This window comes from Ascaphus truei, chromosome 1 (genome assembly GCF_040206685.1).
Source record: "Ascaphus truei isolate aAscTru1 chromosome 1, aAscTru1.hap1, whole genome shotgun sequence".
NCBI lineage: Eukaryota > Metazoa > Chordata > Amphibia > Anura > Ascaphidae > Ascaphus > Ascaphus truei.
This window is the reverse complement of record NC_134483.1, coordinates 112,627,475-112,643,947: the sequence shown is the minus strand read 5'-3', so window position 1 is coordinate 112,643,947 and position 16,473 is coordinate 112,627,475. Positions and strand designations below refer to the sequence as shown.

General features: G+C 43.0%; 1 protein-coding gene across 2 annotated transcripts in view; it reads right to left on the bottom strand.

Annotated features, from left to right (window-relative positions):
* Nucleotides 1–3,021: 3,021 nt before the first annotated feature.
* Nucleotides 3,022–16,473, bottom strand: part of LNPEP (leucyl and cystinyl aminopeptidase) — a 110,152-nt gene continuing 96,700 nt past the window's right edge. For both annotated transcript variants that reach the window (XM_075593329.1, XM_075593332.1), the window contains exons 16-18: nucleotides 9,073–9,213; nucleotides 6,208–6,289; nucleotides 3,022–5,665 (exon numbers count right to left, since the gene is read on the bottom strand). In XM_075593329.1, the coding sequence (XP_075449444.1) occupies nucleotides 5,534–5,665; nucleotides 6,208–6,289; nucleotides 9,073–9,213 (355 nt within the window). In that variant the 3' untranslated portion in view covers nucleotides 3,022–5,533. The remainder of the gene's footprint in view (nucleotides 5,666–6,207; nucleotides 6,290–9,072; nucleotides 9,214–16,473) is intronic.

The following is a 16,473-nucleotide window of genomic DNA, read 5'->3' as shown; positions in this document are numbered from 1 at the left end:
AATATAATGTCCACCCAGGAATGATTTCTTCAGGTCCCCACCACCACCAGCTGCTCCTGAAACGGAACGATGAGCTGTAATCGCATTGCAGGGTCCCAGATGCGTGACAGCAGTTTGCATACACTGGCGAGACACTTTATTCGAGCTCGGCTAGTCCCACGAATTCGGGTATACCCGGGTGTATTGAGGTTTGTGAATGTTTTCTGCCCGAGTGCATTGAGGTATTTTCCAGGCAGGGATTGAAGCATTTTATTCCCGCTGGCTGCAATACTGCACAGTATATATATATATATACTGCATTACAATTCATGAATTTATGCCATCTGGTAGACACGCGAAGCATTGCAGCCTATTAAATCCTAATCATTATCATTTAACAGATCAGCCGCCCGTCAGCCAGGCATGAACCCAGGCTGGGAAGGCAAACACAACGGGGCTTGTCAGAGGTGAGGAGCGGCGCATTCCAGGTATCTGCCAGGTACATACCGGGTATTTGCTCGAATAAAGTGTGTCGGTGCAGTATACACATCCAGGGCGCTGTGAGGATTAGAGCTGCTGGAGTACTCTGAAAATAGCAGTCCTGGGTCTCTAGACCCATGGGCAATTCCCAGGGCTTAGCCACCCTCTGCTCCACTTATCCTAGGGTAGGAATATGTATTTTCTCACACCAAGATTCCCCCCCCCCCCATTTTCATCTGACACTGAATACAGTGGTCATGAACACTAAACTTTGGCAAAAATAAAGATAGACCGTTTTCACCTTGTTTTCCTGCTTGCACAGTTGTGTGAAAAAGAAAGTACACCCTCTTTGAATTCTATGGTTTTACATATCAGGACATAATAACAAGCATCTGTTCCTTAGCAGGTCTAAAAATTAGGTAAATACAACCTCAGATGAACAACAAAACATGACATATTACACTGTGTCATGATTTAACAAAAATAAAGCCAAAATGGTGAAGCCATATGTGAAAAACTACGTACGCCCTTACTGCTTCCATAGGAATTAAGATGCTAAGTAGCAGACAGGTGCTGCTAATCAAATGCCCTTGATTAATTGATCATCAGCAAGTGTGACCACCTCTATAATAGCCAAAGTTTTAGCAGTTTGCTGGTCTGTAGCATTCATGTGTGTTAACCCAATGCCAAGGAGGAAAGACATCAGCACTGATCTTAGAGAAGCAATTGTTGCTGCCCATCAATCTGGGAAGGGTTATAAGGTAATTTCCAAACAATTTAAAGTCCATCATTCTACAGTGAAAAAGATTATTCAAAATTGGAAAACATTCAAAACAGTTGCCAATCTTCCCAGGAGTGGACATCCCAGCAAATTCACCCCAAGGTCAGACCGTCCGATGCTCAGAGAAATTGCAAAAAAAAAAAAAAGAGTTACATCTCAGACTCTACAGGCCTCAGTTAGCATGTTAAATGTTAACGTTCATGACAGACCAATTAGAAAAGACTGAACAAGTATGGTTTGTTTGGAAGGGTTGCCAGGAGAAAGCCCCTTCTCTCTAAAAAGAACATGGCAGCACAGCTTAGGTTTGCAAATTTGTATCTGAACAAACCACAAGACTTCTGGAACAATGTCCTTTGGACAGACGAGACCAAAGTGGAGATGTTTGGCCATAATGCACAGCGCCACGTTTGGCGAAAACCAAACACAGCATATCAGCACAAACACCTCATACCAACTGTCAAGCACGGTGGTGGAGGGGTGATGATTTGGGCTTGTTTTGCAGTCACAGGTCCTTGCAGTCATTGAGTCCACCATGATCTCCTCTGTGTACCAAAGTATTCTAGTCAAATGTGAGGCCATCTGTCCGACAGCTAAAGCTTGGCCGAAATTGGGTCATGCAACATGACAATGATCCCAACCACACAAGCAAATCTACAACTGAGTGGCTGAAAAAGAAAAGAATCAAGGTGTTGCAATGGCCCAGTCAAAGTCCAGACCTCAACCCGATTGAAATGCTGTGGCTGGACCTTAAGAGAGCTGTGCATAAACAAATGCCCGCAAACCTCAATGAACTGAAGCAACGTTGTAAAGAAGAGTGGGCCAAAATTGCTCCACAACGTTGTGAGAGACTGAAAGTCATACAGAAAACAATTACTTCAAGTTTTTGCTGCTAAAGGTGGTTCTACAAGGTATTGAATCATAAGGTGTACTTAGTTTTTCACACATGGCTTCTCCATTTTGGCTTTATTTTTGTTAAATAAATCATGACACTGTGTGATATGTAATGTGTTGTTGTTCAGCTGAGGTTGTATTTACCTAATTTTTAGACCTGCTAAGGAACAGATGATTGAGGGTGTACTTTATTTTTCACACAACTGTAGGTTTATAAAAAGCACTGAGCAATGTCTTTTTGTGTTCCCTTGCAAGAGTCACACAGCAGCCATGGTTTAGTTTGTCTAGCAGGCATAAACAAAAACACACAATATTAACAAAATAAGAATTACTATCCTACCGCTGTGCCATCATTTATCACGGACGACTCACCTGTGTATGTATCGAGGGTTAATACATCTAACAATCCAGCTAACTCGCTTATCTCTCGCAGGGTCCCTAAAACATCTCCCCCCAAAAATGTAACGCTACACTTCAATTTGTTGCCACCACCAAGAATCCTTTTAGAACTTACCTGCAGTCCTTGGCCCTTATTTACGAGGAAAATATATAGTTCAACACAAAACACAAGGTAGCAAAATGTATCCTAAAATGCAGTTACTCTTCAAAAGGTGGTAGATTCATTTAGAGGCCAAAGACGATACTTATTAAATTTTAGATTTAATATACAAAAATAGTACAGTGCTTGGTTACAGTCAAAGAATGTTACAACAAACATACAATATAGAAATGCAGACAGTTCATAAAATAAAGAGGGTGAAACATCAGAAATCCTATATACGTTACCACATAACATCAGGTCAGTCAAAGATGGTTTTAAGAGGAAAATCTGAAAATTCACGCGTTTATTCCCTTTTTACCCCTTTAATTTGAATATATATATATATATATATATATATATATATATATATATATATATATATATATATATATATATATCTACAAATTCCCCTTTATATTGAATTCTAATTTCAGAACACCAGTGAATTGTTTTTATCCAAACTTTGCCTCTCACAAAGACGAGCCCCAACTTTTGTTTAAACTAAAAATAGCTCAGAGTATAAAAATAACCCTTAACTCTCTTTCTGTAGCTCCTGGAACAATGTGACCCACATCATTGCATTCAAGGAAGTTTGCCGGATGCATAGAAATCAGTCTTGCCAGGGTGAAATATTTTACCTTTGCACCCTCAACATCGGATCAGGTTAAATATTATTTAATCCACCAAACTCCACATCACAAAGGTATATTTACCATGTTTATGAATTGTATCAGATTGGATGTAGTAAATCTGTAAGGACATGGGGGAAATGATCCGACCCCTTTTAACACCTTCTCTGCTATTCAAGGGGGGGGGGGGGCAATTTCACAAATGTATTGCACCCTTTGAAGATGATGCTCAGGGCCTCTGTAGTTCTGGGTACGGTCACCAGACATCCATAATATATACATATTCTTTTATGGTTTTATTACCCAATAATGTTGCCCCATTAATATTGGCTAGATTTGACTCTGATACAGTCTATGACCCAGAGGAAAAACAGACACTTAAAATGTCATATGAACTCCAGATGAAGTTAACCTTTTGTCTGCTGGATTTGTAGCACAACTACTGTACGCAGAGAAAAAGCACTATCAATTATTTATCAATTTTATCCCTCAAACAAAAAAACATTTAGAATTGTAGCAGGTTTTCCCAAGTGTGTGTGTGGGACTATAAATATATGCGGAAAAGTATTGGTAATAATTTCCTTGTAAGAATTTTTTTTTTAAATGTGAATTTACATACAGTAACTTCCATAATCCAAAGCTTCAACCAATAAGTGCAGGAGACACATGGAAATGGACAATGGAAGGAGGAGTGGCTCTAAAAAATCCTGTGTGCTGCATACCGCGAACTATACTGTAATTGTGAAGCGCTTTTGAGTCCCATTAGGAGAAACGTGCTACATTAAATAAAATTATTATTATTATTATCTAAAAATTCCACCGACAAGAAACTGAACAGTAAGTGAAATGACAACAAATGTGTGTAAAGGTCACAAAAAGGGTACTGGGTCACTGGGTTTGCATTCATTTTATTTATTTTCAATGTCATCAATCTTGGAAAACAAGCAAACATGTAACCAGTCTTAGAAAAGGAGTTCGTAGGAAGCAGAGGTTTGTGCTGCACACTGGAGATATACACCTGCGTCTGACAGGGTGAATAAAAAGCATCATCAGGTTCAATGTGATGAGATTATATATATATAGATATCTATATATCTATATATATCTATATATATATAGATATATATCACCTTATAGCATTATTATTCATACAAGATGTTGTGCAAGCATTTTACTGGGTCAGCATCAAAAGTATACACCATTATTCTCAATGTTTTCAAGACAAAGCAGATCCTTTATTAAAGAGCAGTCCCTGCGGTAATATTTACATGGGAAAACAAAGTAAATCAAAGCACTACAATGTATCATATTGTTTCTCTTTCCTTCCAATGCTCATTAGAGAACATAAATTAATCATTTACACGCATACACACAACTCCCCATAACTTAAATGGGAGGAAACAGCAGAATCTACTGCATCCTAAAAAGGAAATTATCACTGTAGAAATCATGAAAATGTTTTTTTCCCCTAATGGCTACAATGAAAAAAAAAAATTACAAATAAAGTGTTTTAGAGTAGAATGAACTGTATTTCAGATACGAGTTACCCCACTGCACGTAGAGGGTCACTGGGCCGTATGTACTTGTCAGTGTCATTCCATAAGAGACCTTTGGGCGCCGGAATGTGTCTTACGGAATAGCGCTCCTTAGTACATATGGGCAATTGTGTTTAAGTGTGTTGCATGCTCCTCTATTAGCTTTGGTGTGAATAAGGAAGCTTTTGTGAGCTGACAAGGTCATCTAAGGAGCAAAATCTGTCTCATGTTTGTCCCATTTAAAAGTATGACAAACTGCAAATAATCCATATTATTCCATGGCTGTAATCAGAAATGGTTGGATTTCAACAATTTACGAAAAGACAAATGCACTGTTGGCATGAGTTGCCTGTAATGCTTTAGACCGCAGGCAATTCGGGCACCGTGAAGAAAAATGTTTGAATGATGTAGCCTTGTGGACCACGTTGCAGAACAGGATAGCAACAACGTAGTCACTATTTTATAATAAATACATTCTCTTTCTTTCTCCGTGTCCATAAACACTCGCGCGGGGAAGGGGAGAAAAGAAAAGAAAAAAAAAAAAGAAGAGGGGAGTTTTTTGCCCTGAGCTATCAAAAACCCTCAAATAGTGCAAACAATGTTGCAATGATGCCTTGTTTCTATCTTCGCTTTTGCAACAGAACAGTAGTTCGCAAGCATTCCAACTGGCAGACCCGGAGATATGGCCTTGTGAATGCTACAACCAATCTTGAAGGCTTTCTAGGTTCATCTCAACCCACTGGATGTTCAACTTGATTGTCTCAATAGCTTCTTTGACGCACCACATTTCGCCGCTCCTCCCCTTTGTCGATTTGAAGAATGTACTAACCTACAACAGCAAAACGGTAAAAACAATATTCATTTTAACATGAGCACACTGACATGAAAATATTTTTTTTTTTTACCTTGTGTCTCTAGTATCTTTATTTGGAGTTATTTTCAAACTGTAGCACTACTAAGGATGTGCTATTGAAACTAGCAGCATACAGTACATGTTTGAAACGGACAACCACTCATCAAGCAAATGGGAGGTGAATATGTGAATGCAAAAACATACATGCAACCATGAACCAAAAACAAATAAAAATAAAATGATTTAAGACCAATAAAATAAAAATATTCCACCTAATTTCACAGCAATTACATTTAGAACTCAATGAGACTTATACATTTGAGTACATCATTAGCAGCTGTATTTTTGGTCTGATCGGACGGAAAAGGGTATTGTGTGTACAAGGCAACAGTTTCTCAGTGCTTCTCAGAGGAGCAACCAAGGAAGGGGTTAAATTCCAAACATATCCAACCTCTTTACAAGTAGTCAGCAAAATATCCCAATACTCAGTAGCAGCAGGTTGAGCTTTAATAACGAACCTCATTTAAGTAAGCTTCTGTGGAAAACTGGAAGGTAGTCCTGGAAACCATGCTTTGTATAGGGAATGATCCAGGTAGAAATCTAAAAGATAATTACATTACAGGCTCATTTATGGCTACAAGGAACAGATCTATCAGTCGTTACAGCAGAAGTTCCGATTTTATGAATGTGGTACAGGTGGAGGTATTTTATTTCCTTAAACACAGCAGTGTACAGTGATTAGTATTAATATACACTTGCTCCCACACTAAGCAAAAAAACAATCTCCCTTGTTCCCAGCTTGTTTAGACTTTGTCCTCAAAACTCATACCAATTTACACATTACACAATTTACACATTACAGCGCCGGTAGAGACGCAAAATCATTAATTTCCTCATCTCCCTCGTCGGTCCGCTCCAAGCTCCCTGCCGTGCGCGCGGCCCTATTATAGAATGGCTGGCTAGCCTCAGTGGCTGGCTAGCCGCGCGTGCCCGCACAGCGTAGCGCGCGCCCGCACAGCGTAGCGCGCGCCCGCACTATAGAACCAGCCTTACTGGTTGAAGCAGACTGTTCCAAAAAAAGATAGAATATTCCTTTTCCTGGGAGTGACATCTGATTATCACTATACGATGCAGCAAGTGGTGGAACACAATTCAAGACCCAGTGACAGATACTTCCCTTCTTAAGGAAGCCATCTTCATGTGTCTTTGGTTTAAAATATTAGGTTTTAATGGAGACCATAAATTCTATGTACTGTGCTACATATAAATATATATGAATGAGGACAGGAAATGGCCGTACTCATACAGTAGACAGTCCATAGAGACTCCTCAGTGCACAGTAGAAATTTTATAGTATAATACATAAGACAGTCCCATGAGGACTGTAGTGAAGAAAAGTGATTTATTGATCAATACAAAAATAAAATAAAAAAAGAGCCCGACTTTAGTCCCCCTAATGACAGAAATATCTTACCTTTTTGGTATGGATCAATAAATCACTATATTATATTTGTGTCCCCAGTGCTAATATTCTCATCCGTTAGGAGTGATATTGTTATGGATACAGATTCACATTTTTTTTTAATCATTATAAATGCCAGCGATACAAGGGTGAACTGTTGCTTTAAGATGGTGAATCAATTAAACAGAAATCCAGTGACTTAGCCCGGCGCTAAACAGACAGTGTAAAGTGATTAAAGTGTTAAATACACATAAAGGTGATATAAGGTGTAACATAAAACGAATTCTCAACCTTCCTATGGGGAATCTGTAAAGCTCCCCCTCAAGGATATGTAGAAGCAGGTATTTGGAAGGGAGCGATTGTAGCAGGAACACCCCAAAACAATAAAAAATACAAAAAAGTATTGTGCAGTATAATGATAAGGAGTCAGATGCAGAGAAGATCTTGGCTCTATCAATTGCCTACTTACAAGAGGTAAGTGGTAAAATCAGCTTCGAACAGGACAGTAGGTATGTGATGGACCGCAGCGTCCGGAACCCAAACAGCTGGAGGTATGGAGGAGATCTCACTCAAAACGGGGTTCCAAGCAGAGACCGGGTTCCAGGAAAAAAAACAAAGGGAAACCATAGTGTAGACTGAAGATATCAAATTTATAGATAAAAACAAGGTATGAAATGTACTTACAATAAGTACATATAAAATGTACACATAACGTTTTCTTGAGGCTGCTGCAGCTGCTAGATGGATCCACTGCTGTTACACCTCCCAGGGAACCTCGCCGGATTGCGATGAATGGCGTGTGACGTCACAACCGGTGCTACGAGTGACGTCTTCCGGTCTGGAAACACACGGGGGCTGGCAGCAGGAAAAACAGCAAACTCGGCACCTTCGGTTTTTCTGCAGTTGTACAGGCTGCTAAAGGTCTTGGAGGTCTTTGGAGATAGCTCTACGCGTTTCGCTGTGTCAAACCACAGCTTCCTCAGGAGCAAGCTGTGGTTTGACACAGCGAAACGCGTAGAGCTATCTGGGAGGTGTAACAGCAGTGGATCCATCTAGCAGCTGGCAGCCTCAAGAAAACGTTATGTGTACATTTTATATGTACTTATTGTAAGTACATTTCATACCTTGTTTTTATCTATAAATTTGATATCTTCAGTCTACTGCTGCGGCACAGTTTATTCGAGCATTTGCCCGTTCTGTGCCGCAGCAGTAGCCTGGCGCGCGCCCGAGAGTGACGGGCGCGCGCCGAAGCAGCGGAAGAGCGCCCTCCGATCGGGGCGCTCTCCCTACCGCTGCCGGGTCCCCCGGAACCCCCTGCCGCTGTCCCGCGATCGCGGGACACCAGGGCTCCCTCGGGGAGCCCCTGGACGCGCGTGCAGGGGGCGCACGCTCCCGAAGACGCGTGACCGCGCGAGGGGCGGCCACTAGCAAGCCGGGAAATCTCCCGGCTTGCGGATCTGGCCGCAGTGTAATAAACTGTGTCGCCAGTGTACACTATGGTTTCCCTTTGTTTTTTTCCTGGAACCCGGTCTCTGCTTGGAACCCCGTTTTGAGTGAGATCTCCTCCATACCGCCAGCTGTTTGGGTCCCGGACGCTGCGGTCCATCACATACCTACTGTCCTGTTCGAAGCTGATTTTACCACTTACCTCTTGTAAGTAGGCAATTGATAGAGCCAAGATCTTCTCTGCATCTGACTCCTTATTATACTGCACAATACTTTTTTGTATTTTTTATTGTTTTGGGGTGTTCCTGCTACAATCGCTCCCTTCCAAATACCTGCTTCTACGAATCAATTAAACAAACACTTTTAAAGAAGACATTTATAGAATAAACTACTTCTAAATGTAAATAACTAGACACGAGCTGGGCTTGTCAGTGAATGAGAATTTATGGATCAAGATAATTCATAGTAAACTTACTTCTGAGTGATCTTATCCCAGTTTTGCTTCACAAAGTCCCAGGCCAGCAAGTACCCAGGAACACTTTTAGTGACCGTGGATATAATGTGAGGGAGCTCTTGCGCTCTTATCAAGCTTCCTTGAAGACTTCTTTGCATCAACCTGATGTAAAGAACAAGTGGTTTTAGCATTCGTGTTTATTTTCTAAAACAAAAGTTTAAGTTTGTGACGGAAAATAAGGATATGGAGAGCAGGAGAATTAGCAATAGTAAATTACAGCTTTAAATTATTGCCTCAAATGTAAGTTACATAATAAGTACTTCTAAACTAGTAAAGTGGTCACCCTAAGAGAATACAAATACAAACGTACTGACGTTTGACACTGGAAGGCTGAAGAACTTTGAAATTCATTACTAATTTCATTCCTTGCACATGGTCACAGTGAGTGTGAGGGAAAAGCAGGGTTGTGATGTTCCAAAAGCATTAGCAGCCAGAATGGTGAGTAATATATCTCAAAGCACTTCAGCATCCAGTCATAAATAACATCACAAATCATATATGGCAACTTACAGATTTCTTGCACTGAAGAGGTTAAAAAGAATGTGACCCTTGGACCCAAGATTCTCCTGAAAGTGAAGTTGTGTGAAACAGATGAATGCAAACCCCACACACACTCAGGGCCGCCGACAGGGGGAGACAACCAGGACTGCTGTTCCTGGCCCGGCCAGGCAAGGGGCCCGGCCTCCATGCCGGCAACCCTACTGTTCTCTGTGCAGACAAGATGGACTCTCTCCTTTTCCTGGGTCCCTCCCATCTATCCCTCCCATCCTGCAGGACTGAAGGGCCCTCACCTTTGCTTGGCACTGTCCATCTATCCCTCCCTTCCCCAGGCGTCTGCGGGCCTGCAGGGCTCTCCTGTGTATTGGCCATGCTGCTCCAGCAGGTCCATCCAACGGACCTAGGCAAGTCCACATGCCCCCCTAATACCACCCTCCCAGGCCTACCCCAAGGTGTGAGTGTGTGTGTCTTAGTGTGTGTATTTGGAGAAGGGGGCTTATAGTGTGTGTGTGTGTGTATTTAGGGAGGGTGCTTATATTGTGTGTGTATTTGGGGAGGGGAGCTTATAGTGTGATTTGGGGAGGGGGGCTTATAATGTGTGTGGGTGTATGTTTTGTGCGGGGAGGGGGGTCTTACATTGTCTGTGTGTATTTGGGGAGGGGGGCTTGTAATGTGTGTGTTTATTTGGGGAGGAGACTTGTGTGTGTGTGTGTGTGTGTGTTTGTGTGTGTGTGTGTGTGTATTTGGGGAGGGGTATTATATTGTGGGTATGTGTATTTGGAGAGGTGGGCTTATATTGTGTGTGTATTTAGGGAGGGGGCTTATATTGTGTGTATTTGGGGAGGGGGGCTTATATTGTGTGTATACATTTGGGGACGAGGGCTTATTGTGTCTGTGTATTTGGGGAGGGGAGGGTTATTGAGTGTGGGGATAAATACATGGGGTGGAGGGACAGAGTGAGAGGGGGGTGTAAGGTAGGGGGAAGGAAAGAGTGATGGGCAATATAAGTGGGGGGTTGACAGTGTGAGGTGGTGTGTGAAAGTGGGGGGGGGGGAAGAGTAGGTTCCCGCATGGCCGCCAACACGTGGGTGGGGGGCCCAGGTGGAAAGTTTAGTCCTTGGCCCCGGGCAAGCTGTCTGCGGCCCTGCTTACACTTAGAGACCTCCTGTTTGGGATATTACTGGTAATTAGAGAACTAGTACTTACCAACCTTATTCTGTTTCACACAAACATAAGATTTCCATACATTTATATTAAATACCTACATACCTGCGACTAACTTTCCCATCCTATTAAATTCTTAAAAAAAAAAAAAAAAATTTAATTAAAAAAAAGGAAGAACCTTGTGTAAACAATGGGCTTCTTGTTGGCCTTTTCCTGTGCCCTCTGTCCTACAGTAACCGGAGGCCTACTGTACACGCGGTAAGTGTAGGGTGACCAGATGTCCCGGTTTTGCCGGGACAGTCCCGGTTTTTTCTCCCAAGACCCGGTTGCCGGTCCGTCCCGGATTTTCTCCCTCGTCCCGTTTTATGTGTCAGTGCTGCGCGAGTCGGCGGCGGCGAGGAGGAGGAGGATGCGGTGGCAGCAACGGGTATTTTGAGAATGCCCGGGGGTTGGGCTTCTTTAGTTAAACATGCTGGGCTGCAGAGGATTGGATGGGATGCCGGGGGTGGGGCTTTAGAATGCCGGGCCGCAGGGGATTGGATGAGATGCCCGGGCGGGGCTTTGTCAAAAAAGCAGTTGCAGGGGCGGCCACTTGGCTCTCCCTTGCCTTCCCTCCCCTGGCACTCTGGCTCCACGGCCTTCCCTCCCCTGGCACTCCGGCCCTGCCTCCGACTACCCAGTTCTCCCCTTGGCTCCCCGGTTCTCCCTCCGGCAACCGCTTCCCGGCTTGCCCTCAGGCACCCGGTCCCCGGCTCTCCCTCCCCCCGGCATCTCTGCTTTCCCTCCCCCTGGCAACCCGGCTCGCTCTCCCCCTGGCACCATGGTTCGCTCCACCCACCCCAGAACCCGCTCCCCCCGCCACCAAGAGCCCGCTCACAGCCGCTTGCTAGCATTGCTGCTAGTGAGCACGTGCCGTCTCCGCCGAACCTGCAGCAGTCTGAGGTAGGATATGGGGGGAGATGGAAGATGCAGGGATGGGGGGGAGAGAGATGGAAGATGCAGGGGTGGGGGGGGAGAGAGATGGAAGATGCAGGGGTGGGGGGGAGAGAGATGGAAGATGCAGGGGTGGGGGGGGAGAGAGATGGAAGATGCAGGGGTGGGGGGGAGAGAGATGGAAGATGCAGGGGTGGGGGGGAGAGAGATGGAAGATGCAGGGGTGGGGGGGAGAGAGATGGAAGATGCAGGGGTGGGGGGGAGAGAGATGGAAGATGCAGGGGTGGGGGGAGAGAGATGGAAGATGCAGGGGTGGGGGGGAGAGAGATGGAAGATGCAGGGGTGGGGGGAGAGAGATGGAAGATGCAGGGGTGGGGGGGAGAGAGATGGAAGATGCAGGGGTGGGGGAGAGAGATGGAAGATGCAGGGGGGGAGAGAGATGGGAGATGCAGGGAGGGGGGTAGAGACCTGTGCGGCACCATTTTTAAAAATATTTATGGGGGGGGGGGGGGAGTCTTTTAAAAATGTATTGGGGCGGCGGGGGTCTTTTAAAAATGTATTGGCGAGGTCCGGTATTTTTATTATGTATTGCGGGGTGGAGATTTTTGGTATGTATTTTGTGGGGGGGATTGAGGGAGCAGAGTGGGGTAATTGATGGAAGGTAGGGGCGAGTGAGAGGAGAGAGGGGGAGTGAGTGAGGAAAAGAGGGAGTAAGACAGGGGAGATAAATACATGCAAGCCGGAAGGGGGGGGAAGAGTGAATGAGACGGAGGGGAGAGAGAAATTCATGGGTAGAGGGTGGAAAATAAAGGGGGCTCGTGAGGTGTGAAATTAACCTAAGGCTGCGCTTATAGTGCGCGCGACAGTGACGTGACGGATGACGTCACAGCTAGCAAAAGTTGAAATTTGCTTTCCGGCGACGTCGCAGGCGACCAGGTCTTTGATTGGTTCAGAGGCTGTCACATGTGGCGACAGCCTCTGAAAAATCAAATTTGACCGGCTTCAGAAATTCGTGCCGCTCCCATCGCTCCGCGCTTACTAAAAGAGCACACGACGGTGGCAATACATTTGTTTTGCCGCGATGTCGAATCGCCGGCACTATAACCGTAGCCTAAGGCCGCGCTTATAGTGCTGGCAACGCTGACGTCATGTTGTGGTCGCTGGAAAAATCAAATTGAAGTGACTTCCAGCGACTGCGATCAAGCCAATACATTTGTTTTGACACGACTTCACCAGCACTATTAGCATGGCCTAATGTGTGCCAGTCAGGTAGGGGTTCCCCGAGATTTATCCAAATACTTCAAGGGTTCCTCCAAACAAAACAAAGGTTGGGAATCACTGGTCTAGTCTATCTTCTTAATCCACCTCCTAGCAGAGCTAATAAATACTGTAAGTAGCAACATATATTTATAATACACAGCCCTATTTCCCCTATTTATTTGACAAATTGTAATATTATACACAAGCCACAAGGTCAGGTCAGGAATGAGGAATGTCACATTTTTAAAATGCCTTAATTTTAATTAATGCCTTCATTTTTATTTATTTTTAATTAATGTCAATTAATTATTTATTTAGTTTTAATGTCTTCATTATTTATGTAATTTTAATTAATATATTCATTTTTTATTAAGTACAGTAGAGATTAGAAATTACATTTCAGATTTCAGGCTGCAAAGTGGTTTGTTTTATTTATTTCTGATAGTGAAATCTCTATCCTCTATACACACAAACACACACTGCGGCCCCCACCTCTATACACACAAACGCACACTGCATGGCCCACCTCTGTATGCAGAAACTCACACTGCAGCCAGGGTTGCTATCTTTTATTGAAGGCTAACCCGGAGATAACATTTTTTAGATCTTTTTATTATATATTTATCTTGCCTTTGGCTGTATCCTCCCCTCCAAATTCTGTCCATATGGCTGCACGACGTCATGTAATGCACATTGCCATAACAACGAGCTGCTCTGTGACGTCACGCGGCATCAAGTTGACATGACAACTGGACGCATTATGGGGATGAGGCATCACGTGATGCTTCATTGTCATGGCATCATGTCACCGCCTGACGTTAGTATCTTGTTGTCATGCCAACGGGGGGCGTGACGTGATGTACATTGTTTTATAAATAATTTTTTTTAAGTGTCCCGGTTTTTCATTTTGAAAATCTGGTCACCCTAAAGTGTCTTGCGAATAAAAGCTTCTTTGGAGAACCGTATAAATTCTAGTGGTAATTGTGGCTACAGAAGGAAGGTCCCTGGGCCATATTTACTCAGCAGTGCAATGCCAAAAAACACCTTCCAGCCCAATACATTTGCATTCACCAGAATGGGGCACCATACCAATTAGTAAATATGGGCCAACATCCCTTGCCTTTTCCTATCTGCGCCATCTCAAAGTACTGTCTTAATTGGCTGTGCTATGTAAGAATTGTCCTATAAAGTGGAATATGTTATTACATAAATGCAATTGCCCAAAATAACTACCAAATGCACTTCTCATATTACCCCCAAAAATATTAAAGATGACTTGCTTAAATAGGTCATGACTAATTTCACAGGGCAACATCTGGACATAACTGGGACATGCAGGAGAACGATTTACACTACACAGTGAAAGAAACAGAGCACAGTTCATTTGTACTGTCTGGCAAAGTTAAGAAAGCAGAACGCTGAGTGTGTGTGACATGTAAATAAGGCAATAAATAAAATAAATGTCTGGTTATCAAATCAATTTAGCAAGAACAAGTAAAAAAAATAGCAAAACAAATTCCATCTGATGATTACACATACTTAACTTTTTAGGAAATGTAAAAATGTTGCGTCCAACTTAGAGCAGAACAACAGGTGAAAGTTGTCCTTTTTTTGTCCGATACAGTATAGCAGTGGGTTTCAACCTTTTTTTGGTTAATGAACCCCAAGTAAAATTCTGAGGAACCCCCAAACATGTTTAATAGCAACTCTGTGTCCGATGCATTGTAACTGCTTCTGTATTTGATACAACTTTCAAATGACCAGAACATTGCAGGGAACCCTTTAGGGATGCACGTCCTAGAAACCCTGGTTGAAAAACACTGCAGCGCAGTAAAGTTGAAAACCTACAATATTTGTAGCAACAGCAGGCTACTTTTGTTGATATGTATAGTGAGCATTTATTTTTTAGAAACTTCTGGTACCTTGCACTGGGGCAAATATAGTTATTTTTAGTAAGCATGCCATTTTACGCTCTACTTATTTATAGGGAAATATTTAACCGAAATTGTAAAATGCTCATTAAAACCTTTCTAACCAAGTTTGCACAACTGTCAAGTATTCGAAGCAATCCAAGCGGCACTTAAAAAATGTTTAAATATATGCCGCCTTTGATTACTTTTATTTAAAGCGAATTACAGTACCTAAGCTGTTGATTGTTTCATTCTATGATCGATCAGCAAAGATCATGCTTCCCAGGGTTCATTAAATGGCTGCCTTACAGGTTCAATTAATCCTTCAGTCAATGTAACTCAGCAACTACAATGTATTCTTATATTACCAAGGTAACATTAGCTATTGTTACAGTTTGCAGCACAAACTGCTGGGAATATTCACAACAATTTATCACAAACAGGAAAATGTTACAAGTTCTTGCACTGATCGGGAGGTATAATTTAAAATGACCACACAGAGTAAAATCTTTCTTTACACATACAAACAATCCATACAAGCTATTAAATACGTGATAATGGGGGGCTGGGGGAGTGGATGGACTGGGCGCTTCCCAAGTGATAATACGTAAAATAGTGTTATAAGTGAAACACAGAATATACACAAATACACCTTACACCAAAATAGTGAATTACAAATAAAAAGTGTAAATCGCAGCTCAACTTCCTCTGGTGGGACAGTTCCAAGTCCCAGGATATGGAGTTTTCTTTGCTTGGAGATGAGGAGGAGCGCAGGAAAATACCGTGGTATATAGAAAAGAAAAAATATATATATAGTGCAGACTGTAATTACTGCTTAGGTTCTTTATGTATCAACAAGAATGAAACTCACAAAAATCGCTGTAAATTGTCACATGTCTCAGATCCTTCTCTCTCTGACTGGAGCCCTTTAAACCTCAGATATCAGGATATCCCTCAGTGAATGGAAGCGGTATGTAAATAAAGGAAAACCACAATAGTGCATACTGTTTGAACTAAATGTAATACATATTCATCACAAATGATAAGGAAACTCACATTTTCCATAAAATAAACGGATGGTGGAGAGAACCGCTGGTAGAAAGGAAGGACAGTTTGAAGCTGCTTCCCAGTGCTTCACTCGCTCCTCGCCGTGGGCTTCCGCATGCGTCACTGCCGTCGCGTCACTTCCGCTTTCGCGTCACAGCTAAGGGCGGGAGGCCAAACTGGATCTGGTATCGGCAATAGTTTTGCCAGTCCTTCTAAGCGTGGGTCCCCTCATTCAACTCTACGCGTTTCGCAAACTGCTTCGTCAGTGACGCATGCGGAAGCCCACGGCGAGGAGCGAGTGAAGCACTGGGAAGCAGCTTCAAACTGTCCTTCCTTTCTACCAGCGGTTCTCTCCACCATCCGTTTATTTTATGGAAAATGTGAGTTTCCTTATCATTTGTGATGAATATGTATTACATTTAGTTCAAACAGTATGCACTATTGTGGTTTTCCTTTATTTACATACCGCTCCATTCACTGAGGGATATCCTGATATCTGAGGTTTAAAGGGCTCCAGTCAGAGAGAGAAGGATCTCTGACATGTGACAAT